General features: G+C 37.7%; 1 protein-coding gene across 3 annotated transcripts in view; it reads right to left on the reverse strand.

Annotated features, from left to right (window-relative positions):
* The window catches only part of COL11A1 (collagen type XI alpha 1 chain), a 168,760-nt gene that overhangs the window by 79,079 nt on the left and 62,840 nt on the right, over nt 1-26,841 (reverse strand). For all 3 annotated transcript variants that reach the window (XM_065669577.1, XM_065669580.1, XM_065669579.1), the window contains 19 exons: nt 24,143-24,217; nt 22,845-22,928; nt 22,546-22,602; nt 18,559-18,612; nt 16,972-17,025; nt 16,804-16,857; nt 16,159-16,212; nt 12,882-12,935; nt 12,735-12,779; nt 11,170-11,223; nt 11,037-11,081; nt 10,527-10,580; nt 10,011-10,055; nt 8,604-8,657; nt 5,963-6,007; nt 4,679-4,732; nt 4,553-4,597; nt 1,198-1,251; nt 136-243 (listed from right to left, as the gene is read on the reverse strand). In XM_065669577.1, coding sequence (XP_065525649.1) covers nt 136-243; nt 1,198-1,251; nt 4,553-4,597; nt 4,679-4,732; nt 5,963-6,007; nt 8,604-8,657; nt 10,011-10,055; nt 10,527-10,580; nt 11,037-11,081; nt 11,170-11,223; nt 12,735-12,779; nt 12,882-12,935; nt 16,159-16,212; nt 16,804-16,857; nt 16,972-17,025; nt 18,559-18,612; nt 22,546-22,602; nt 22,845-22,928; nt 24,143-24,217 — 1,089 coding nt within the window. The remainder of the gene's footprint in view (nt 1-135; nt 244-1,197; nt 1,252-4,552; nt 4,598-4,678; nt 4,733-5,962; nt 6,008-8,603; nt 8,658-10,010; nt 10,056-10,526; nt 10,581-11,036; nt 11,082-11,169; nt 11,224-12,734; nt 12,780-12,881; nt 12,936-16,158; nt 16,213-16,803; nt 16,858-16,971; nt 17,026-18,558; nt 18,613-22,545; nt 22,603-22,844; nt 22,929-24,142; nt 24,218-26,841) is intronic.

Here is a 26,841-nt window from a genome sequence, read left to right on the forward strand (position 1 = left end):
CTCATAAAACCTACTGTTAGGTAGCTAAAGATTTTGCAGATATGAAAACTTTTTTTTTAGTGATGAAGAACATACATGTTCTATGGATGTTATGAGGCAATTACATGGCTATTTAGTTGATATCTGACTACTAACCTTTTCTCCAGCTGGGCCAGCAGCACCTGGGTCCCCAGATGGACCTGCTCGACCTTTAGGACCTTCTGGACCATCTTCTCCTCGTGGACCTGGCTGACCAATTTCTCCCTAAAACACACCACATTATAAATATGGCCTTTGTGCATATACTAAAGAGACTACCCACAGTTACTTGAAAATAATTTTCCAGTAAACGTAAATAAAGATTAGAATCACAGAATCATAAATTGGTTTGGGTTGGAAGGGACCTGTAGGGGTCATCTAGTCCAACCCCCTTGCAATGCAGAGACACACCTTCAACTAGATCAGGTTGCTCAAAGCCCTACCCAATTTCTAATGAGGAAAATACCACTGTGTAAGTTGTTTTTATGAATGGATATCTATATCTATCTATATATATATATATAAATTAGGCACTGAATATTACTTTCAAGAGTGTAAGAACCCAGTCGCTTTGCCTGAAGAGAGGTACACCTGGAAACAGTGTATTCTTATTCTCTCTTCCCTAAATTCTCCTGAAAGCACTCTGACAGTCGATAGAAAGAAGAATGTCTGTATTTAAGCACTAACGTGGATACCATCTTCCCAGTTATTTATGTATACAGACACCAGATACAGGCTAGGAGCCTCTTGCGAGAAGTTATTTTAGAACCTGCACAACACTTTCTATGAAAGGAAGTGCTCATTGGGTTAAACAACACTTCATTTTGGCAGATATTTGCAATATGCTATGTTGGAATGGAAACACCCTTATCCTAGATAAATTAATTTTCCTCAGGCAAATACTAGAGATCTTGGAATCTGGAAAAGGAGATTCCCTAAGCACAAGCTTAGTGAAAAGGATATCCAAGACTGATACTCTCTTCCACCTTATAACCCTGTGATTATTGACTCACAAGAACCAAACCTCTGGCTCAAATCCGTGCATGCACAGAGAACAGAAATAATTTAAGCTACTAGCTCTTATGTCATCTTTGGTTTACATTCATTTGTTCACTGATCCTTTCAAAACAATAACACTGAAACTTTTTAAGAACATATGGGTTACGAGTAAATGCTTACCCGGTCACCCTTAAGGCCCATGTCACCTTTAAATCCTGGAAAACCGTCTTCACCCTAAAAAAAGCAGAAATGTATATAATGACTTTTAGTAATAGAGAACATTCTTTTTGTCACAGATAAAAGAAGAAAATACATTCACTACAGAATATATTCTGTAGTGAGATGGTCAGACACCAGCAAATCCAATATGGCTGTTGCTGTTTCAGAGAAAGTATATCAGTGCATTACTCAGAATTAGTTTTTATTGCAAAGTTTCTAATAACAACTGTTTAAAGCTGTTTAAAATCGGCTTAAAGATACAGACAATACAGTTCTCCTGTTTTATTATGAGTTACAGTGCAAAGCTCTTTCTTAACTCCTAAACTTTTTTTTTGATAATCACTCTTTTATATAAGGTCATCCATTCAACTAACTAAAAAAAAATTGGTGGCAAATTACTCAGTGTTTTTCTTCTTGATAGCAGGATCTCCTTTTGAATTAATTTTTCTTTTAAACTAGTGTCTTAATAGAATAATGAAAAGGGATAAATAAAAAAAAGGCTGGTTATCACACCTTAATAAAAAATAAAATAAAGAATAAAGACAAGTATTTAGTGTTTATAACCTAAAAGAAGAAGTAGACATCCCTATATAGTAGTTCAATCTCTGGCAATACTCAGCCCTGCCTACTTTCGTTGGATGACATGATTGAAAGAAAGTAGGAAAACTAATGGCCGTTAAGATTAAATCCATGTACAGTGCCAAAATAGGTGCACACTGGTGTTATTCCTAGTGGAAATTACTTATTTACTACCTAGTAAATTCTGACAGAGAATTTACTCTACGCATTTTAATAGGCCTCCGTGCTGAAGGCAAAGCAGACAGTACTCTGACAACTTTCATTTATGGCATTAGAAGTTATTTTAGATACAAACAGAAACCTCCAGAGTTGCTCAGAAAAGCTGTTCACGACTTGATCTAGTATAACTGAACAGCTTTGGGTTTGCTCTTTCTTAGACTGTATGTAGTTGTATGAGTTCATCATACAGCTACTGTTCTAATACTGATCTAATATCCAGACAGCAAAGATTATTGACTGTTTTTATTGGATGCTTTCTTATGTCCTGGGAGCAAAGGTCTTTGTGATGAAAAGCACATAGTAAGATGTTCAGTATTTTTTAATATGCTGAAGCAATATTGCTGATATAGTAGCGAAGTAACATCTGGACTGTCAATAAAGCCAGGAAAGAGTGCTACTGTGCTCCAAATTACCGAAAAAAACCCCTAAACAACTAAACAAAAAACTACAAGATGGGCTTTCTGTTTCATCCTCACTTTGAAAAAGAAGTTTGCATTTTGCATTCCTGTGCTTACAAAAGCTTTATCTTCTCCCCTGGCAGCTACTGAGCCAGATTGCAAGGCTAAAGCCATTTTGATTTTGTTCAGAAGCAGTCATAGTGCATGAACAAATAAGTCTAGAAAGGGTGACAGAAATAGATTTGCAGTAAACAGCTCAAAACTGGTGAAGACACAAAAAACAAAGAGGTAACCCGTTGTGATTCATTGAAAAAATATACTAAAAAGCCTTCTAAAAGCCAGTTTCCCATGCTTTCTAAATAGTGAAACTAATCTTTATACAGTCATCTTATTGCATAGATTAAAATTTCAGGGTGGTCTTTCTTAAAGTTTAGAAAGAGGTGAAAAAGAGTGCAGAATACACGGGAAAAACAAAAAGCTTTAGTTGTATAAGTTGCTCAGTTATGTCCATGGTCAACAATAATTGAATGAGAACACTTTGCAACATATCAGCAATGTCTGATCACACACCAGCTACTGTCCAAATGGCTGCCAAATGAACTGAAACTCTTCTTCAGCTTTCACAGTGATGTTCCAGCTACTGAGATCTACAAAAGGATGATTTTATTCTATGTGGGAGGAGAGAGCTGAACGCTCTATTTCCTCTTCTGCTGCTAACAAAAAAAAAAAATAGCTAGAGTTCTAGTCAGGTTTACTACAGACACCTTTTCCGATATCCCTCGGACCATTCCAGATCTACAGAGGCTTTCCTAAATGATCAGTGTATTTATTTCTGTCTCTTACAGTGATTTCCCTCACGTAATGGCATCTGAATAACGTCAGTAAAAAAGGCCTGTGTAATACTGTGCGGACAATCTGTGAAATGTCTTTGTGTGACCTTTTGAAGTATTCACTAGAATTCAGTCTCTTATCTCAACTGTGAGATCAATACAGAAATATTGTGAAGATTACGCTAATCAGTATTCACTGATACACATACATATATACACACACGTATCAAGCCTATTTATATGCGAGTCCTGTATTTTGTCCTAGATGGATATTAATAGTTTAATAAGGAACAAGAAAAAGCTGGGGCTTTTTGAACTGTCCTGTCTCCACAGGTATTAAACGCACTCTTTTTTATCCTAGATTTAATGAGCAACTCTAAAATAAGTATGCAGACTAGACAGACTGTGGTTTAGGAAAGGCTGAAAATGTACAGCAGCTCTTGGCATCTGAGCATGAAAGACAGCTCTCTAGTGCTGAAATCAAGGCTTTTCAAGAAGACTGAGTCTTCTGCTTTAGAAATAGCTATAAATATCTGCACAGTAGCCACTGGAGCCACAAGGCTGAATTTGCCTGTGCAGTCAGGAAGTATGACTGATGGTGTTTGTTATCTGTCTCGTTCTGAGTGCTGAGGAAAGTGGGAATTTAAACAATTCTGGCTGTAGCTTTAGCCACTGTGGACCATCAGAAGTCAGTAGAGATCACAGTAGTTGGCGTTTGCTCTAGTAAGAGCTCTACATACAGAGTTAATGGTATTGAGAGGGTATAAAAGCTTTCTTCATATTCATACACATGCATCTGGCTGGGGCTGTCCAACACTCTGGCAAAGCCAGAGATCTGAAACAAAAACACCTGTAACCTAGAAAGCCACTGGAAGATGCATATTAAGAAAAAAAACCCAAAACCAAAACAAAACCTAGCCTACTGCTTTTTCAAAACAGGTAAAATAACACTATTGTCACCACAAATCTCTCTGAGGCACAAGTTTCTTAGTATCCGCTATAGTATTAACAAGAGAGGGGATGCCTAATTCTCTACTGTAAGAGCACCTTAGAAGTTACTTAAACTGGAGGAAAGAGAATCCTAAACCATTCTAAGAACTGAAGGGTTTATATTCACTTTGTACCAGTGTAAATAACCATGGAGGTCACTGACTTATGAATTGGGCTTGGTATGTCCCTAGGGTAAGGCAAAAATAAACTCACTGCTACAAGAGAAAACACACTGCAGTGAAGGAGACAGAAGACAACACAGTGAAAAAAGGGGAAGGAATTAAAAGTCGTCAGATTTACCTTTTCGCCTTTGGATCCCTTGAGACCACGGACACCATCAGCTCCCTAAAGAAAGAATATAAAGAATTACCCACATGCACATATTCAAAAAATGGTGGAGGAAGAAATCCAGTAATTAAATCTTACCTTTACACCACGAGGACCTGGATAGCCAATTGGACCCTGAGGACCTGGAGGCCCCTAAAATACATTGGAGTAAAGAACCTTTGTTTGTACAGTACTTGGTTAGCAAGCAGTTCTATTCCAAGTCTATCTTTGTTCTTTCACTATAATGCAGCAGTCTTGAGTGAGACATCAAAATAACACTTGGCTGCCTGACACTAAGAAAAGTCATATCACATATCAAAAGCCAAGTTCAATATCACTATGAAATGATTAAAAGAATAATGAACTTGGTTCTACTTGTATATTTCAGAAAAATCTATCCACAATATAAATTATCTGAAACAATGGTAACAAGCAAATAAAACCAATCTGTGTCTAAGGATGCTTCGTTGATGATTCTCCAATGTCTGAAATGGACAGATAATAAAATCTTTCCCTAATAGGGCCTTTCCAACTGTCTTCTCACAACGCCTCTAGACTGCTAACATCTCTGAGAAATAAAATCTTCCATCAAATTTGGCTGAAATTGATCAGTAAATTCAAAAGAAATAAGGAACAACTGACAAAATAGTCACACACACCTGTACTTTCAAAACATAAATGCTCTGTGTAAGCTTTATTTTCTCAAGGAATCAGGATAAAATCTACAAGCCTTTAACAGAGAACATTTTGGACACAAATACTAATATGCTGGTTTCAGTGGATTTGTACATTCTGAGCTGTTCATTCATTCATGCTATTTATTCAGACTATATTTCAGTATTGCCACTGAAATCAGTACTGCAACTGAAACTGATTTCAGCTGCTATAAAGGGTGCTATTCTGGATAAACAAAGGTCAATACTGAGTGAGCAGAAAGATTTAAAGAGCTCCAAGATGTTCAGTGCTTCACAAAGAAATAACTTTTCACTGGAACTGACTTGAAGGTGACCTCAAAAATACAATGAACATGCATTCTGTGAGAAGAGCCCTTGTTGGTACTTTATGCAATGAAATTGTAAACAAACTATTTGCAAGTTATTTATATGAAATGCATGCAGTTTTCATTGACTGTCATTCTGTCAACTCTACAATCAGTTTTACTTTCAAAGTTTAATCTCTATAGTATTTAGAATTTCTATAATGTTTAGAATATAATAAATATTTTTGTCTGTACACAGATGCTTTGAATGTGCCATGAGTTTTCTAGTAACTTCCTAAATAGTTCTTGGAGCAACAATGTGTCATAAAGCTGAAAAACTCCCAAAGGTTTTCTTGAAAGCTATGTAAATAAATGGAAATAAATAGAAAAGTTTTAAAACTCACCAATGCACCTTTATCTCCAGACTGACCCTCTTTGCCAGGATGACCCTGATTTAAAAGAAACGTATCTGATTTGCAAAACACTAATTTTTTGGTACTGACATTTTATTATAAAACCACAATTATTTAAACACTTGAATTTCAGGCCACTCATCACCCTTTTTCTGTATTAGAACACAGAAGCACAAAATGCTGAGAAAAGATGTTCTTATAAGAACTTTAATTTAAAAATTTAATTTAAAAAATAAATTTAATTAAAAAACATAAATTTAAACTAAATTTAAAAATAATAATTTACGTAATAAAGAAGAAACTGAACAATAGTTATGTTAATGTTTTCAGGACTATCCTGATCACCCTTTTTGTTAGTTAATGTTTCAGCAGTAAGAGTTTATAATGCAAGACATTGTCAGATTTGATTCTGAAACAAGCAGGGTGATTAATATTACCCATTCTTAAAATTATTTAAAAGATTATGGAATTTGCTGCAGAAGCCAACAGAAGGCTGATCTAGCCCTAACGTTCTACGTCTTTGTTTTAAAGTGTGACTTACTTTCAAACAAAATATGTTTCTGTGTTAGCCTGTGCTCTGCATCGCTGACATTAATACTGCAGCACTCAAAATATTAAGTGATCCACTGTTTTCCTTTCTTGAAGAAATTATACCAAAATGCTGCAAAATTTAAAAGTAGTTTAATGCAACCAAAAGTTAATAGAAGCTTATGAGAATCAGTCCGGAATTTATGTTCATCAGTCTTACTAGAGAAGCATAGTAAATCTTCACTTTTGCCAAGCATGTATTCCCACGTAACATGTAGCCAGTTACTAAAACCATTCATGTTTCGGTGTCACTGACACTGCAAAATGTTTTCAGTGTGTCAAATATGATATGATTTTGATGTGGCTGTTAATCTTATATGACAAACCCCTGGTGCTTACATTCAATTTTCTGGCCTTGGAAAACAGTTTAAACTATGTTCTTTATTAAAAGAATTAAAATAAAAAGCATTTGATAGCTGCTTACCAGTGATGGCTAGTTTTCCTTTAAACAGTTTGTCTTACTAATATTAAAGATTTATTTGCTTGTTTAAATCTACATATATCAGTTTTTTAATCCTAACCTCCCAGAATATGCATTCCTGAGTGTAAAATTAAAATCCAGTTAGAGATCTCTATAACATGAAATGACTTTAAAAATGCTGCTAATAAAGACTGTATTTGTATCCTTTTAGATTTCTATTAATTCCAGTGTAATATACCACTTTAAACAATGTCTCACCTTCAAAATAGAAGGACATTTCCTCATACAGAAGTGGAATGAAATAGCTAGTTTTCCTCATCTCCTGAAAAAAAATGCTCTGGAGCATGGAAGCAGCTACAAAGCTCACTGCAGTCAGGAAGGTACTGTTTATTGCCTTCAATCACCAATGTAGTTCTATGTTTGTAAATAGGTCATATCAATCAAAATGGACTGAAGTTTAACCTGCCTCTACAGCCCTTCCTCTGAACAAACCTGACTGTGCATGAGGGAAATAATTTTGGGTGGGTGTACTCATTGAGTTAGTTTTTTCATAGCAGCCCATTTGATGCTGTGTTTTGTATTTGTGACTCAATCTGTCTAGACAACACAACAGTGTTTTAGCTATTGCTCAAGTGCTTGTACAGTGTGGTTTTCTTGTCCCATTCTAACCCCTCAGACAGCAAGCTGAGGGTGAGCAAGAGGCTGAGAGGGGACACAGCTGGGAGAACTCACCCCAACTGACCGAAGGGATATATCACACCATACCATACCATACAATATCATACTCAGCAGTAAAAGCTCAGGGAAACGAGAAGGAAGGAGGGGACATTCACGGTTATGGTGTTTGTATTCCCAAGTAGCCCTTATGCATGCAGTCAGTTCTGATTTTCTTATCCTGCTTAAGCCTCATTTAAGAAACGCAGATCTAATTTAAAAAGAAATACTGTGAGGGAAAATGGCAAGGGGAAGAGAGACATGATCTGAGAAGTCACAATGCCTGCTAAACCTCTCTGGTGGTATAAAAAGATGATGCTTTTGATACAACTAGCGTATATCCATGTAATTATGAAAAATTATTCCATTTAAGTTTAGGGCCTGAACTGTAAGCGATACTGCTTCAGGTGGTTATACTCTATTCATGTGAGTGAATGCATCCCTTGAGCAAAGCTGAATTCCTTAATGATCACGAGATTCTAAATACTGTCAGTCCTGGTGCAGACAATGAAAGAAGTAACCCAAACATGTAATATGCACCTCAGGTCAGGAAGCAGAGAAAGATCTAGTCTATTCTGTGTTTCCTCAGAAAACAAATGCTGAGTATTTTTATAGATGATTTGCTTTGCCATACTGACATAGTATGACTACAGTGAAGCAATGTCTAGCCCTTTGTCAGTTAGAGTATTTGCATATTCCTGCAGATGTTTCAAATGCATTTCATCATCTGGAAGCACATTTTAAAAACCCACAGCCATTTTTAGCAGCTGCTTTAAAGATGTCATTCTTTGATTTTTAACTGCTCCAACAAGTTTTAGGAGAGTTTTAGATGGATTTTATAATGCAGTTGCCAACTAGAACTACCAGTGCTTTTTGCAACATGGGTATCCAGAAATACTGGTTACTTACAGGAGGTCCATCAGAACCAGGAAGGCCAGGCAGGCCAGGCTTGCCTTGAGGTCCCTAAATGCAATAACAGAGACACATCTTAAGAACAACAGTGAACATTCTATTATTTACAAGGATAATGGAAGATAATCCCTGCTGAGGACTGGCATGCCCTAAGCCAGCAAACCACCATAAATGTTTTTAGCATTTTAAAACAACTGGCAAACCCACTACAGCCGTAGAGAACAATAATAACAATACATTTTTTTTAAAGCAACGAATTAGAGCGGAAAAAAAACCCACCCCAGATCCAATACATTTAACTCTAAGACCCAAGAATATAAAATATATTTATAACTAAATATCTTGATATAGATATCAGGGATAAACCAAAACTATGACAAAACTAAATCCAGAAAGATACTATCATAGAATATATAAGCACAAGGACAATTCTTACACTCTTTAGCCAATACAAATCACCCATATTCCTGAGAACAGGCTTCAGGAATTATCTATGAACATGGAAACACACAACACAAGGTGGGGAAGAATTCTCCAGTGTATGAAGTTGACTATTATTTAAAATTTCAGCAATGAAAGGATTCACCATATATGAAAGATATCAACAAGACCAAGAAGTAAAGAGTACAGGTTACAGAACTCCAGTACTCATAGTTGAAAGGCATGGTACATTTGTGAAAGCCTCTTGAACGCATATATTGTGGACCTAGCCCATTTTGTTAGAATAATACTTCTGCGGCACACAGGCAGGTAAAATGCATGTATATCGATTCCTAAAATCTCGTTCAATTTCCTCTGAGCTGTATATTAAACAGTGAAGAGAAGCAAAAACAAAGAATCAATAGACCAAGAATTCAGCAAAAGGGGGAGAAAGGGAAAATTAGTGCAAAATTCAAAATTGATATTTCTAAAATTAATAGAAGACATGTTTCAAACCACAAGAACACATATAAACAGAGCAACTGGAAAAAGAACACAAAGTGGCACACTACAGTATGTCAATTACACTGCAAAGTTATGTCAAAACATAATCCTTGAGAACAGAGAACTTGGGTGGGTACAACTTTGTTATAAAAAGAGATTAATAAAAATCATTTTCACAGCTTGCTGTGAAACTAACCAACATACAAGTACACGCTGCTCAATATTGTAGATGGGATTATGAAGCTAATAACAGAGAATTAACTGAAATTAAAGGGAGGAAATGATGCTTGTGAAAGTGTTTATACGAGAGGACAGCCAGGTCTCCGTTGGCTATTCATTTACTTAATGATTTCAGGTATATAATGCTAATTTTTAGATCTTAGCTTACTATTCCATGAAACATAGCAAAGCTCTTAAACACACAAGCAAGGCTGCTGCACAGAACTGCCTGTGAAATACCAGAATAATACTGTAACTTACTTTTTCACCAGGAGGTCCGATAGGACCTTGAGGACCAGGAAGCCCCTGTTAAAAAGAAACCAGTGTGAGAAACCAGGGAGAACAATATACATACATTCACCCTACTAAAGGTCCCTCATTATTCTGTTTAAACATACTGGCAAATACAAGTGGCTTCCCCCCCCAGCCCCCCTTACAAGTTAGATCAGGAGTTTTGTGTGAGCCTTTTGCACAAGCCACTATTCTGGCAGTGGGTCTGTAACAAGATCCTATTCAGAGTCCTCCTCCAGGTGTGGCCGTTCCTGCTGCATTCCAGGAACACTGAATGAGTCATTTTTCTCCTGAATGAAAAATCCCTCTGAAAGCTTTACTTGAAAACTCTGCTCCCACTGCCCCGAGTACATTTGCAGTGTTATTTATAAAATCATTGAAGCTTTATCGGTTTTGCACATTAAATGCTAACCTTTTAGTAACTCACATCTATTAATCATTTGCTGCACGTTACATCATACATCTTGAGAGTTATTTTACACTTACCTGTGGGCCTGGAATTCCTTGCTGACCAGGAGGTCCTGGTTCCCCTTGAGGACCCTACCATGCAAAAAAATATCAGGGCATTAGGTTTGCATTTCTGCACTACAGATCTTAACTGTCAGTGCTAAAAGGAATACAGACTCATCATTGTTTGTCCCTCTTTAAAGTCTACCACCAATTTTCTATCCAGACTGACTTTTCTTTTTTTTTTGTAAATGCTAATTAACATTAAGTTTGGGGTTTTTTTAACAGAGAATAACAGACCACGTGTAGGACCTAAGCACTGGAGTCCATGGTGCTAAAGGAGCTTGACAGAAAGCAAGGGTAGGCCTTTTGGCTGAAGACTGAGTAATAGATTGCTTCTCTTTTCTATGTAAAATCATAATGAACCTGAATATTCTGACAAAAAAGAAGCTTAATTAAGTGGAAGAAATGGCATAGTGGCGGGGCAAGAGAATGTGGAAAGGATTCTTAGAACCCACACCCTTTTTAGTTCACAGCTTACTTACTCACCATGTTTCCTTTTGGGCCAGAAGGTCCATCAATACCTGCAATGCCCTACAACACACAATATAAGCATGAACGACTTCTGGTGGATTTCCATTTTCCGCCTGGAAATTGCAAATACAAAGCAGTTCATACGTACAGGTTGTCCAGGGGGACCAGGTGTACCTCTGGGGCCCAGCAATCCCCGTGGACCCTGTAAGAGATGAAACACTTATTAACACCCCCATGACTCTTTCTGAACAGAGACGCCCAGGAGCAGGACTGGGCAAGGAATGTCACAGGAATGTCATATTTGAGCTTGATGATCCTAAAGGTCTTTTCCAACCTAGTTAATTCTATAGTAAGGATGAGGGGAAGGCAGCATGAGCATTGAGAGACAGAGAGAAAGGAAGAAAGGAAAAAATCATTAGTAACAGATTCTCTTCAATCACAGAATCAACCAGGTGGTAAAAGCCCTTTAAGCTCATCCAGTCCAACCGCTCCCCAGCACTGCCAAGGCCACCACTGACCCATGGCACCGAGGCCTCGTCTCCACGGTGTGTGCACACTTGCAGGGACGGTGACTCCAGCCCTGCCCTGGGCAGCCTGTTCCAATGCCTGAGCACCCTCTGGGGAAGGAATTGTTCCTCAGCTCCATCCAAACCTGCCCTGGTGCAGCTTGAGGCCAGCTCCTCTCGTCCTGTAAGTTGCCACCTGGGAGCACAGACCGACCCTTCACCTTTCTAAAGCAGCTCTAAGGGGCGGCCCGCACCCGGCGGAGGCCCCGCCCCTGGCACCGGCCTGTGACAGGGTGCGGCGGGGCCGCAGCCCCCGCTCTGCTGACCGCCGGCGGCTCCTGCCCGCTGGCGCCGTGTGCCTGCATGGGTAAGCTGCCGGCTGCGGCCAGCCCCTTCCCTCCCGGCCCGCAGGAGCGGGTGGCACGGCCCAGCCTCCACCTCACATGAACAAGATGGCAGTGTAAGGGCAGGTGTTGATATAGCTGCTGTATGGTCATTTCAGGCAGAGGCAGGAGATAACTATTTATATTTCCTGGTGCAGAACACTGGCACAGTATCTTCCACTAAAGTTTCAGCTGTACCTTGGCCTGAAGGCCTGACCTGAATCGTAGCAAATATGTTTGTATTCCTGTCTTAAAAATACGTTGGTCTTCCTACTCTATACTACTATTCGAAAACTGTGAAGTTCCAACAAATTTTATCTGTAGTAAAGATCCAACAAATAATTAAAAATTACTGATAATTTTATTATAGTAAACGAATGCATTCTGGAAATCACATTTATTCCTCTTACCCCATGAAGCACAGTAGTGTGAAAAAAAAAGAGGAGAAGCCAGGCCTTATTTTCTAATAAATAGGTGTTTAGAAAACATTTTCAAAGCAACAGGGGCTTGGTTATATTCTCACGCATCAATGACTGCAGTGACTGATTTTACACAGCAGGATAAGAAATAGCTTTTGTGATTCTGAATTCAGGTATGCTTGGCTGGATATATCTCTGTCCTAATTCTAATCTTGTACATAATGTTTCACCCCTAACAAAACTGTTCATTTGTTTGCTTTTCAGCCATTATCAGTATTCTCTATACGCACACACAGGCAGTAATTTTTATATCTGGAATTCAGAACAGTTCAATGGAAAGGAAAAAAAACCTGATAGTGACTTTTGTTTGTAACAGAAACAGAAGAATAAGAAAGCATTGCTTACAGCTTCACCTGGGAGACCTCTTGGTCCTACTTCCCCATCTTCTCCCTGGTTTTGTACAAAAGGAATATAAGTTTTAGGAAAAAAAATAACCATATTCCCACCTCATGAGGATTCGCTCTAGATCTGACTGTGTAAATAGCAACTTACTCTCGATCCATCTTCACCAGGTAAGCCAGGAGGTCCCTGTGGGCCACGGTCTCCCTGTAGAATAATGAAAGTTATAAGAATAACACATCTGTTGCTGGAAACAATAGTGGATAGGAGGAAAATGAAAACTAATGTGTTAGCTGAAGTCTGATGTGTCAAAACACATCGACACAATGATACAAACCTGTAATAGGTTACAGGATTCAGTCTTTTATTACTTCAGCATAAAAATAAACATTATTGATACAATGAATTATTTGTGTTTGTAAAATTTCACTGTGTAACTATTCTTGGCCCCAAAACATAAACAAACCACTGCTACAAAAGGCAGTGTTACCCGTATTTTCCTTTGTCTCATTGGCACCTTCCGCCTCCAGCTACACAATGTATTACTGCCAATAAAATAAGGCAGGTATACATGGGTCAGAAGTCAATAAACCAGTTGCTGGGCCCTGGAATATACACAGTGAAGTTTCGAAACCATGCACCCTTGCACCAGTCATTGAGAGCCTTGGGACTGATTTGTCTGAGGCTGTGGAAAGCAGCCAGACTTCCACAATTCCCCTCAGAGGCTGGGGCTTTTCAACTCTACATATGCAGAGCCTCAGTAGATTCTGGACCATACTTTTAGGATTTATTTTTCTTTCCCCATTTCTAAAGAGAACTAGTGTGCTACATAGCTCAAACACCACTGACTGACCTCTTTCTGGGCAGCGGGTTTTTAGACTATGACTTCCTTCTGGCATTGGACAACAACCAAGTATTCATGCTGTTTTCCTTAATTTTATCAGTGTCTCCAAAGAGCCTGACCACTGTGTGGACCCTAGCAGAAATATATGAAGTCGCTCTTTAGTAGATCCATTCTTTACTCTTTTAGACTTTTCTTGGGATTTTAGCTAACTTGCTCTCTTAACCTAAGGCTATCTAATTTAGGGATGCCAGGACTTTATTCAACTGCCTTTCTGTCCTCTGTAACTTGTATTTGACATCGGAGAGGAAATGAAATTCCGTGAACTGCACTTTAATAGCCATAAGATGAATCAATACAGAAGTTCCTGTATTTTGCTAAGTTTTGGAACTACTCAATGTGATCTGCCAGTAGAGCATGTGGTTTTCTACATGCTAAATGACACTCCTGAAAGATCATAAGAGATGCATGATCTGTACCCTGCCTTTCAATTAACGTTCAGGTGAAGACTGACTTAAGCTTTCAAATATTGAAATAGTTATCCCCCTCAAGGGCTATCTTTCTAGTTTTGCAATCACCTGGCAGTTAGATTAGGAGCTTACATTCAGTGTCCTGGTATTCTCATGCACTAAGAACCAAACTTCCTATCATTAGCAGAATTCTCAGCCTTCAAATACACTTTCCTTCAAATATTCTGTTAAAGCCAGAATTTCGTTTTCCTTAGACCTTTTCTTCTAATATACAGTGTCTTGCTTTTTTACTGGAGAAGGGTTATACATCTGGTATATCTAAATAATAGAATTCAAAGACATAAATAATGAAGTTAAAAAGAATATTACACCATGTGGTCTGATCTTCCCTACATTGGAATTTAATCCAGGATCTCCTGTCTGATGATTTGTGTTTGACAAAAGCTTAACTTCAGAGAGACATCCAGTTTGCAACTCATATTTCAAACACGAATAATTCTAAAAGTAGTCCTAAAACTTCCACACAAGTTATGTTTTCAACATCAATTCTCTTACAGCTGAAACATAACCACAACAGAAAATTTGCTTCTCTTGTCTTTTGTGCTCTTTATGGCAAGCCAGAGAGAAATTAACACTTGCATTATATGCTGTCAGTATATATGAGTCCAGGAGCTACAGTGACCTGATCTGGCTTTGAATTTAGCTGCTTTTAGAAAGATCATACTTTGTAATTTTACAGAAGATTTCCACAGAATCATGAGAATGCAGTGATTTTAAATAATGGACTGAAAGAAATACTATTTTTTAAATTTCAACCCAAACTTATTCTCCTGCTTTTGTTTGTTTAGAAAATATGAAACAAATAGAGTATTTGCCAAAAAAAAAAAAAAACCCACCAAAATAAAAAAACCAACCCAAACAAAAAACAACACAGTTATTTCTTTATGACTGGTCCCACAGAGAGACAATTCTAGTAGTTCAGGTTGGAAAGCTCCACACACTCCCTGATTGAACCAATTTTCCCTCAGCCTTCAATGGAGTGAAGTAATGGCAACAGCTTAATGTCTATCCCCCTCTGCTGGTCACCTGCTGATTAAGCTGAATTTCCATTCGATGAAAACGATGAGCTAGTTGCTTTACACTCTTTAAGTGAAAGGGGATGATGAAAGAGGACCAAGACATTTCTGTATGACACTGGAAGTTCTTTTCACATTGCAAACAGAATTCAGAAAAGTACCTTTAGATGCTATTAGAAAGAACTACATTATGGGCCAGTAGACAACACAGAGATTTTCTAGGAAGTGTGGCAATTGTGCTAACTCATTGAAGGGTGAGAGCTGTAGTAATTCCTTAGTCATGAAGGTTTAGAATATATGGGAATGGTTCTGTTGACATTCCCACTCACTGCTTCTTTATGGTTCACTGCACTTACCAGGACAATAGTAAGGGATTTACATTCAGGAGATCTTGTTGTTACTAGCATCTAACTTAGGGGTATAATTTAAAGCAGAAATCCCCTGCTCTGATCATTTCTACACTTTGTGGGGAAAGATGCAGTCTCATCCTACAGATTGGTATGACATAAGGAGCAAGTACATTATTTAAGCATTACTTCAAATTTTCCTGTCTGACCTGACTCTGATCTTTCTTTAAACTGCAGTTACTGGAAAAAGCCACACTGAACAATTCAGTTTGTGAATTCAAACATACAAATGCATTTGTTGAGCAAGCTTCTCAGCAGGTTAAAATTTGTCATGCTCCTGATACAGAAACTTCATGCTCATTTCCTTTTGCTATTACTGTTTCCCTTAACAATCACTATAAATCCAACAAGCAAATCCCTAAACTAAGAAAAATTAGAGCAAAACCTAGATGATGTGATCTGAATTCTGAAAATATATTTAAATCATTAATATATATGAATTGCTGTTGATTGATATTACTAAAATGTTTCAGAAGGAATACATTATGTGACAATACAGATAGTATTCTGTAGTGTGAAAAGATGACATTCTGTTTTCAGTTTCCCCACAGTCCTTGGTGTTATTTTTAATAAACAGTGCATTATTTCTGTGAAAGTATCCATTTGTTGTTGTATAAATATACATGCTTTTCTTACCCTGTTACCTTTGTCACCAGGAAGGCCAGGAAGACCATCAAATCCTCTGTCACCCTAGGAAAGAAGAAATCACAGCTTTAGTAAATGACTACTGCATTCTGTATTACTCTGAATAAATTGTGCCTTCTCTCTAAAAGTTAGTCTCTACTCTTGGTTATATTTAAATGTTTGATATTGAATGAAACACATGGAAAGAAGCACACAGATCAAACTCATGAAATTAGCTTTTATGCAATACATAAAGAGAAGATGCCAGACCAATTTTTTCACTGTGCTGTAATTATGCTATTTATAAAAAAGAAGTCCACACTGAAATGAAAGCTTGGTTCTAGCTGTAATTTGCAGTTGAAAAACTGACTTTACTATTGCTGATACTCTGTAACTAGAAACTTACTCTGAGGAACATGAATCATGCCCCAGAACCAAATTACTTCAAGGTCAGACCACTTACCATTACCATTAATTACCATATTTTAAATGGATGATTGATTCTCAACTCACATCTAACCCAGCTATCTGAAACCTCAGTATTTTCACTTGAGAGAAGAATTTTGTGGTGGCCTGGAAGAAACTCTGGTACCTATATAAAATCTGTCTAGGTCATTCCGAAACTGAAATAAAGCCTCAGGTCTCACTATTATTTACCTTTGCACCAGGTTCTCCTGGCATTCCTCTGGCACCATCAGCTCCAGGACGTCCCTGCAAAAAACAAAAGGGATAAACATTAAAAAATGGAGTGGAAACAGTTAATATTTACATATATTTAAATAGAAACTATGTACCCAGTGTAGGATGGATCCACACACTACCTACCCTTTTGCCAGCTTTTCCACTTGGACCAGGGGCACCTTGAACACCACGAGGGCCCTGAATGTAAAGAGTGTAATTCTTAGAATCACATTCATGTCAGCAAAAAGCTAGTTAAACAAGCTAGTTAAACATCTCTCCTCAAGAACAAGGTAATATTTTTTTTTATACACAAACTGCATTTTTTCCCAGAAGATGCACTCTGGTTTCAAAATTCCCATGAGTTTAAAAAGAACACAGGCATCCAAACTGTCCTTAGCACTACCAATTTCAACACCAGCTTTCATGAGATGGCACTAAGCACAGCGTAATTGGTCCATTCAACATAAAAGCTTCTTAAGTTTTTTCCCATGGCTTTGCATCATAGAATCATAAAATAGTTAGGGTTGGAAAGGACCTCAAGATCATCTAGTTCCAACCCCCCTGCCATGGGCAGGGACACCTCACACTAAACCATCCCACACAAGGCTTCATCCAACCTGGCCTTGAAGATCTCAGTCCTGTGGTTTGATAACCTTTTTTTCTCTCATGCCAAAATTATTTTAGTCATATTATAATAATTTGATGAAGGCTAAAGAGTGCTTATTTCAGATCTATAACTCATACATAAATGTAAGGTTTTCTGGTAAACAACTCACATGCTGTCTTAGCTTTACACAGCACAGTCTTAAATAAAGGGAGACCATATTACTTCAGACTGGAAACAACTCCACTTTTCAAACACATGTAACTTTCACCAATGACTGCGTAGGTGTATTTTTCCACGGAAGCTTTCTCATCCCCCATGTAAATTTGTCTTTTTCAGGTGGAAATCGCAATGGTAAGGCCTAGCCATCCAAAATTACTGAGTAGGAAGAGAAAAACTACTAACAACGTAAGACAGGAAACTGGAAGACTGACCAGGTGTTCAGAGTACTTCTTTGTTTAATTGCATTGGTTTCCTTCTGCAAATATTCATGTGGAGTTTTACGAAGGGCGCTTAATAATGTCGCAAAACTATGATACCACTTACGATCTGTCAAAATCATTGTTCCAGACACTCCTATCATGATTTCTGTAAGAACCCCCTATTACTTTTAGGTTTAATCTGAAAGATTTCAATGTGTTTCAGTGCTCCATAGCATCACTGCACAGGAGCTGATATAGTAGTAAGCTAAGAAGAAAAGCATGCACTGATTCTTAAAGACTTATTCTAGCTATGTTATGTCTTTCTTGAAAATATCCTGTTTAATTCCCAACTAAGTTCAACCTCTCTCACCTTATGAGATCTGATAAGATCAGAGCCCAAGGTCATACAATTGCAGACTGACATGATTATTTAACAGAGAAAAGAGCCTGAAATGACAATATTAAAACATGTTTTCAAGTGATGACACTCTACATGTGATAATTGCTCTTTGTTATATAAAGATTGTTATTTTCATATTTCAAAATAAACAACCAAGCTATTACATTCTATTAAGATAGCACTAGAAAAGCCATTTTTCTTCAATAGTATGTGGAAAGAAATCATTGACTGATTTATTCTAAGTGATATGAATACATTTTCTTAAAGCTATACATGCACAAACTTAACAGCTAATATTATTGTACCTGGGGACCTGGTTCACCACTTTCACCCTTAGCACCTGCTGCTCCAGGTCCACCCTTGATGAAAAAAGCAAAACATATTGTTTAAATATACAAAAACCTCTTTAAATGAGTAAATTAATTTCTGTAAATTAATTACAGGGAGAAAAAACCCCAAACAATCCCCTACTCATTAGAAGGTATGAATTCACCATTTGAATCTGCAGATACACCATGATATATTACTGTCTAAACACTGGGCCTAACTGGGCCAAAAATCTATTACCAAAGAAACTCCCATCCATTCAAATGGGATCAAATGTAGCAGTTTGTTCTGTATTAGTATTTGAGAGCTAAATATGAGCACAGTTAAGAACATACGAAATGCAGAACTGCATCCACTGTAGAGAAGCCAACAGAAATGAAAGCCACCTCTTTTTACCTTTATCCGTTTCTGTACGGGAAGTAACAGTCACAGAGTTCAATCCAAAGATCACCATAGTCAATGAAAAATACCCTGTCTAATCTTGTCATGAAATTCAGTGATGCTTAAATCAAGGTCTCTGTGCATCTGGCCAGGAAGAAGTGGAAAACCTATATAACTGCATCGCTTTACTATCATTAAATGACAAGACAAATTTTCAGAGGAAGTTTTACTCATAAACAGACGTAAACCAGATCTTCATCCAGGGCAAGATACTGTACATGGAACCTGGGGCAGAACTACTAAAGTTTGTGTTTTCTTCACAGTGGTTTTACAAAAATAGACAAAACAAAAAATCTCAACATGCTCACCTAGAATAGAAGCTCAATAAAGGAACATACTGGAGTTTACTATTATGGGCAAAAGAATTTTTTGCTTTTCTAACCTCTGAAGCAGATCATGACCAAATGTATTTATTTAATATGAAACAAATATTGCAGACCTTGGAAAACTGATAATCCTCCTATATTCACCTTAGTGACCATTCAAAGAAAGAAAGTGTTTCATGGCTTGACTTAATGCTGAGTCTAGCATCCTGGAGTGGAAAGCTTCCTACTGACCTTGCAGTGTCCTAAGCAAATTGAAAATCAGATCCTACTGGCAGTGGAGAGAACAGTGGCTTCAATAGGTGGTGACAGTCTGTTTGGGTTTCCCTGATGTAAGCCCTGCTTTTAATTAACATAATTGATAACATTTAATATCATCAGGCAGAAATTACATACTGCATGCTGTGTTCACTAAGAATGTGAACTCCAGACTCAGTCAAAGCTAGTTTGGGACTTTGCTATGTTTGAGACCTATAATAACTGATATACTTTAAAATATACTTTAAAATATACTTTAATATTGGCCACTAAATTAATTTTTAAAAATAGACTTCCTATTAAAAGCAAAAGCTCCAACTATTTAATTCTTCAAGTAAGCCAGGCACACAAACACTTGACAGATAAAGAATCTGTAGTTTCTTCTGGAACTGTAGTCCAAAAATATTGCCAGATCAAAGAGCTGGATTAATAGAGCCTCCTGGTGGTTTGGAAGCAAAACAACTATTAATATTGTTAATTTGTTGAACTTAGCCTACAGAAATTCATGAAGGCTTTTAAAACATGAAAACATGACTATAAGGCCAGGTTATGCCCCCACTAAGGGTATACAACCTACTGCAATATTATTCCTGCTTACAGCAGTTACATAGTTATTTTATCTGTATAGACTGAATGTTATCTTGCAGATCTCTTGATTTAAATACACTTCCGGAAATAGTGTATTAGTTTGTTAAGCAGACCCAGCATGTTTGACTATTTGCAAGCGTCGCATACCTAATCTCTATCAATCAGGAACCTGTGAGCCAAGTTCTCTGCTTGGTAGCAACTATTTGCTTTGGAAGAATTATTCTAGAAAAGAATTGCTCTTACATAGGTTTGCTTAAAAACACAAGTCCAGTGATTTCGGTTATTTCAGTTTCTGGGGACGAAGTGAAAATTTACCTGAAAACAGTACATTTCACCTAGATAAACAGCCTGGTTTAATGAGACTGGCCAATTTGGAGCACACCATAATCTGGAACAGACTTTTTTGATACTATATGAAGATGGGGCAAAGCACTCTCAAGCCAACTGAGAAGACAACTTACAATGGTTTTAGTATCATGTAGCTTTTAAGAGTCGCTGAAGAGAATGTTAAGCTCCTAGGATCAGGGAAGAACACAATCCAAAGTATTCCTTATACTTCCTCAAATATTCATTCAACAGTATGTAATTATTTTATGTCCCCTGGGTTTCTTTTGTTAATAAAAGTGGTCACTGGAGGAAGTAGCACCAAAAGCCCCTGAGGCAACCTTCCAGTTGCATTGTGCTGCTATAATTCTACACAGGAGATGGACAGTAACCTGACCAGCACTTTCTGTTGGTAATAGTAGGATGTTATACTCATGTAAGTAATATAGCCTTCTGTTTTCAAACTAATAGACACTGTACATTCAGGAGACTGAGGATGAGAGGGAAGAAGAAGAGCCTGGAAAGGAAGGTCTCAATTATTACTGATCAGCTATGGGCTGTTGCTGAAACATCACATTAAAGAACAAAAGAAGTGCAAACGAAGGGAAAGAAACTGTATTTCTTACCCTACAGTATCTCCACTAAGTTATGACCAAATCTCTTCCACAACTGTGATGAGTGTCAGGAAACTACTTAAGTGAAAAATGCTATTGCATTCTGACACAAAAGATAAAACCTGGTGGTCTCCAGCAGCTTCTGCTGCTGGTTTTTTTTCTATATATACTGCTATAGTTGTGACTGGCATATCTCTTTTTTCTCACACAATAAACCAACAGGAACTTGCTTTATCTTGGTTACCCAGTGATTGCTTGTTTTCTCAATAGCACAACTGTATTCTTGTCTGTGTTTTACAAGCAGATGCATATCTGATCTAGTGAGACATGTTAACATTATTCTTTATGTGCACCACCATAATGACAATATAAATAAAAATTACAGCAGACACAGATGAAAATTCAAGAGGCCAAATACTGGCCAATCTCATTGTGCCATCACAGTAGACAAAACAGCTTCCAAATTAAGTACATCTTTTAAATATGGATGCTGTACCAATTGTAGAAAACAATTTCACTCTACATCAGAGTATAAATACAATCACCTGGGTGCAAGTTAGAAAAGACCAGTCTACAAAGCTTATGATCTTTGCTGCATCATTTGTTATTTTGTATCATGGTACAAATGATTTATAATAGCTTTTTGAAAGACAGTAAATGCTAAAATACATCATTTAGTGGACTACTGAGTCTGGAAAGTACCCATTTCCTAAAACAGGAAATTGCAATCGCAAGATGGATCAGGTGGGTTTGCCTTGCTGAGTTTCCTACCTGGTTTTATCCTTTCATTGTGAATATTGTCTTTTTAAAGTGTTTGTAGGGATTACAGAGGAAAACCTATCTGCAATCACAAAGCTGATTTGCATGTAAACAGAAAAGCTTGTGTTCCATGTGTAAACTTCGTATTTATACATAAACAAATACTCAGCCTTTTGAATATCCACAGAGTTATTTGCCAGATCATTTGGTATTAGCAGTCAAGCCAAAGTCAGGACTGAAGTAAAAATTGCTTATACGAATGTCACTTAAGAACTTTCCAGATTCAGCTTAAATAATGAGCAACACTTGCTTTAGTAGCTTCTGTAGAGTTTCATATTTACCACAAGAAATTTTATGAATATTATTACTGAAATGACTGACTGCAGAGGCATATGTCATTAATTACATAAAATTACTTGTTTTGTAAGTCTGCCAATATGCTATATCCAAGCACCCCAAAATCTACAACAAAACCTGATACAGTATTCAGGTTGCAATCCAGACCTTGAATAAGAGCACAAACTATGGCTTTAATTCTATCAGTTTCTTTTGAAATAAAAGTAGTATAAACACAGAGGTGTAGGCAAGGCCAAAATAAGATTCACTGACTTGTGTGTTACTGTGTCCTTAAACCTGTGCCCCTGTGTTGTTTACATACCACAGGACCTGGTCTTCCAGTGAGTCCCATGGGACCAGGTGGACCTCTCATAGCAATCTGAGGAAACAAACAGATCAAAACCACTGGTATCAAGAAAAAGCTGCCAGCCAGCACATAGATTCTGTTTCATAATGCATTAGCAAATAGCCCCCCGTCATTGACTCAGTTTTCAATAAACATAACTACTGTGATGAGATGATGATTAAAATTCTTCACATCCTGCATGATATAAAGTGGATTATTTTTTCGGGGAACCTGCACCCTTGTGACAGTTTCATTTGCAGGCTCCTTATGCTCACCCTGGCTTGCTGAAGAATAGCTTGTGCTTGAGCTTCCTGAGCTGAGATTGTTGGGCCCTTCTCACCATCTCCACCAAAGCGGAACTGCAAGTACCAAAACAAGAAAAGGATTCAGAATTTATCAAATTACAACCATACTTGTTCTGAGCTACAACTGTGTAAACCAAAGACGAGCTCTCGGTTTTCAGTTCATTCCACTAACTTCAGAAGACTGCTGCATTGAGGCACTGGATCCAGCACGAATATTAAATCATTGGTAATAGTTTAGAACTAAAATGCAAACATTTTCTTTATTTCATAGGATTTGGGGTTTCATTTTGCTTCAAAAAGAGGCTAAAATAGACTCTTAACTGTCTGCAAAACCTCATATTTATCAAAAATAATTAATTCTCTGTACTTTGGTAGCTACCCACAGAAAAGTGCAATTCAATTTAAGGCAGACTTCAATTTTAATACCTACACATGATGATAAAGAGCCATGCAACCCACAAAAGGTGTCTCTCACATGTGACTTGGCGTTTTGTGCAAGACAGTCGGCTACTGCTAAGATAATTCCCAAGTAGTGGCATTTTCCCATCACCTAATTATTGGAAACCAAATATTTCTGAGACTTTACTTACCTTGCTTTAACTTCAAAAATACTGTCCCTTCATTTACAGGTGGTTTATCAGTTCTCTGGGATAGCAGTACTCATCAGAGCTTCCACATACACACATACACTTAGGAAAAATTAATTCCATGTGCGTAGTACGTTTCATACCACAGAGCAGCAAGATACTTTAACAGCTTTGTGCATGTTCCTCACCTGCTGTAGCAGATGGTGTTTTGCTTTGACTCTAGTGGGAGCAGAGCTGGCTATGTCATTTGTATTTCTATTCAAAGGATACACTGACTCTTCAAAGAGGACACTGAAGTCCAGTGGAATACTTAAAATTTTCCACGTCAAAGAGACTTGAAAGTGTACATGCCTGCCGTGAGTACACGCCCCCCATGCAACAGCAAACTCCTTGTTTAGGACATATAGTAGCAAATAATATTTACTGTTGAAAATATATGGAGGATTTCAGCCAGTGTATTACATTCATGTAGGTTCCAATCTGGCAGCCATGGAAGAGCTAGCATATTTTGTTTGAGGAATACAAAGTACCATACAACCTTCAAATGCTTACAGCATACAAGAAAGCCAGTATCACCTCTCATTCAAAAGACAGAATCAGATGAGAAAATACCCATACATTTCTTGAAACACACTTCCTCCTTTTGGAGGCTGGTTACCCTGCAGTCATAATACTACTTACCGGCAACATTAACATGGTACCCGGGGGACCTGCTAAACCATCAGCACCAGGGAGACCAGGGCGACCAGGCGGACCCTGAGGAAAAAGGATGAGACCAAAAAGACAACTACATAAGATGAACTTTTTGAGGCACACTTGTATTCATGACACACTTACAGAATCATAGAATGGTTTGGGTTGGAAGTAACCTTTAAGATCTAGTTCCACTTCTGCCATGGGCAGGGACACCTTCCACTAGACCAGGTTGCTCCAAGCCCCATCCAACCTGGCCTTGAACACTGCCAGGGATGGGGCAGCCACAGCTTCTCTGGGCACCCTGTGCCAGCGCCTCAGCACCCTCACAAGGAAAAACTTCTTCCTAACATCTAATCTAGGTCTGCCCTCTTCTATTCAATTCCCCCTTATCTAATCCCTACACACCTGTGTAAAAAGTCTTTCTCCAGATTTCTTGTAGACACCATTTAGGCACTGGAAACCACTCTATGCTCTTCCCAGAGACTTCTGTTCTCCAGTCTGAACAAGCCCAATTTCTCTCAGCCCATCTTCATAGCAGAGCTGCTCCATCCCTCTACCATCTTCATGGCCTCCTCTGGACTCATTCCAACAACCTCACATCCTTTTTATGTTGGGGGCCCCATAGCTGGACACAGGATAGCAGGGGGGGGTGTCATGAGAGCAGCGTAGAGGGGAAGAATCCCTTCCCTTGACCTGCAGCCCAGGATACAGTTGGCTTTGTGAGCTGCAAGCATAAATTGCCAGGTCATGCTGAGCTTCTTATCACACAACACCCCCAAGTCCTTCTCCTCAGCACTGCTCTCAATCCAGTCTCCACCCAGCCTGTACTTGTTTAATTAATACTATTATAATATAAATCAATACATAAATCGACATAAAACAATACGTTATAATATGTTAAAATATAATATTTTATAATATGATATGATATATCATAGAATCATAGAATAGTTAGGGTTGGAAAGGACCTCAAGATCATCTAGTTCCAACTCCCCTGCCATGGGGAGGGGCACCTCACACTAAACCATGACACGCGAGCCTTCGTCCGACCTGGCCTTGAACACTGCCAGGGATGGAGCACTCACAACCCCCCTGGGCAACCCATTCCAGTGCCTCACCACCCTCACAGTAAAGAATTTCCTCCTTATATCCAATCTAAACTTCCCCTGTTTAAGTTTTAACCCGTTACCCCTTGTCCTGTCACTACAGTCCCTGACGAAGAGTCCCTCCCCAGCATCCTTATAGGCCCCCTTCAGATACTGGAAGGCTGCTATGAGGTCTCCACGCAGCCTTCTCTTCTCCAGGCTGAACAGCCCCAACTTCCTCAGCCTGTCTTTGTACGGGAGGTGCTCCAGTCACCTGATCATCGTTGTGGCCCTCCTCTGGACTTGTTATATATAACATAACTTGTTATATAGAACATATTATATATAACATAAATATATTGTAAATATGAGTATAAATATATAATATATCTATTTCTCACAGCAATTTGTATGCTGAAGTTCTACTAGTTTTGCAAAAAAACCTTAGGTACCATAAAATAATTTCTTACTAATAACACACTAAAGATAAATCTTAGATTGAGAATTACTGCAAATTCAGATGTAAAATATTGAATAAACTGTTTTAATTGTTAAAAAGAACCATTACATATGCAGGCAATTTGAATTAAGTTTAAAAAATAGAATAATTAAATGCACTTGCAAGGCACCCACAGAACCTTTGCTCTGACCTGCAGTACTTGATGCCATAGGATTATGAGTCTTTGTCAAGATTAGAATTGATAGATTAGATCAGAAGATGAAGATTAGATTAGTTTTTCATTTTCTTCTTCCATTGCACCATTTTATCTGAGTGAAATTCATCCCTACAACAAGTAAAAGTGGGACTACTTATGGTCCTCTCCAGAAGGCTTTGCTCCTTCATTTCTCAATTGTCTTATATCTATTAATAGGATTAGAATGATACAACGATTTAGTCCAAAAGCTGAAGCACCATAGGCAACTATAAAAAGTGGTGGATTTCTCAACTCATTTTTCTGTTCTTAAAAAACACTCTCAATGATTCTAGGTATTCATATGTGATTTTTAAAAGTAAGAAATGCACTTTTCTTGAGAGGTAATTTTCTCAGAATATCACTTTTTAAAATTTTTTATCTAAGATGAAAAGTAGTCAGAATAGTTATATCACAAACTAGAATCTTTTTTCATATACACTGATTACTGTTTAAATAAAAAAGCAAACCTGCCCACATATGTTTAAAATATAAAGCAAGACATGTTATCACATTAGGATGGAATCTGATGGCAGAATCTGGTTGCAAAAATCTGTTCTCATGAGTTTGTAACTTGTTTCTACAATTACTTATTTGTGAAATGTGTCCCTTTTTTATATAGAAGATGAAGTCTGCTCCATAAGCACACAATGTGTTTAGTCAAGAATTTCCTTGTGATTAGTTCAGTAAGCAGTTATTTTAAAAACTGAGTTATTTTAAAAACTGAGTAATACCAGTAGTTATGCCATTACAATGTGTTACAATTCCCATTTTACAAGCTTAAATTCTAAATTATGTTTAGTTAATCTACAGGAAGACACTGTGAAGGAAGCATGGATGCTAACATTATCAAGGTGAAGCAATGTTGGGATTTTAACATTAACTCATTCAGCAAAGTAACAGCATC

This window comes from Lathamus discolor, chromosome 3 (assembly GCF_037157495.1).
Source record: "Lathamus discolor isolate bLatDis1 chromosome 3, bLatDis1.hap1, whole genome shotgun sequence".
Taxonomy (NCBI): Eukaryota; Metazoa; Chordata; class Aves; order Psittaciformes; family Psittacidae; genus Lathamus; species Lathamus discolor.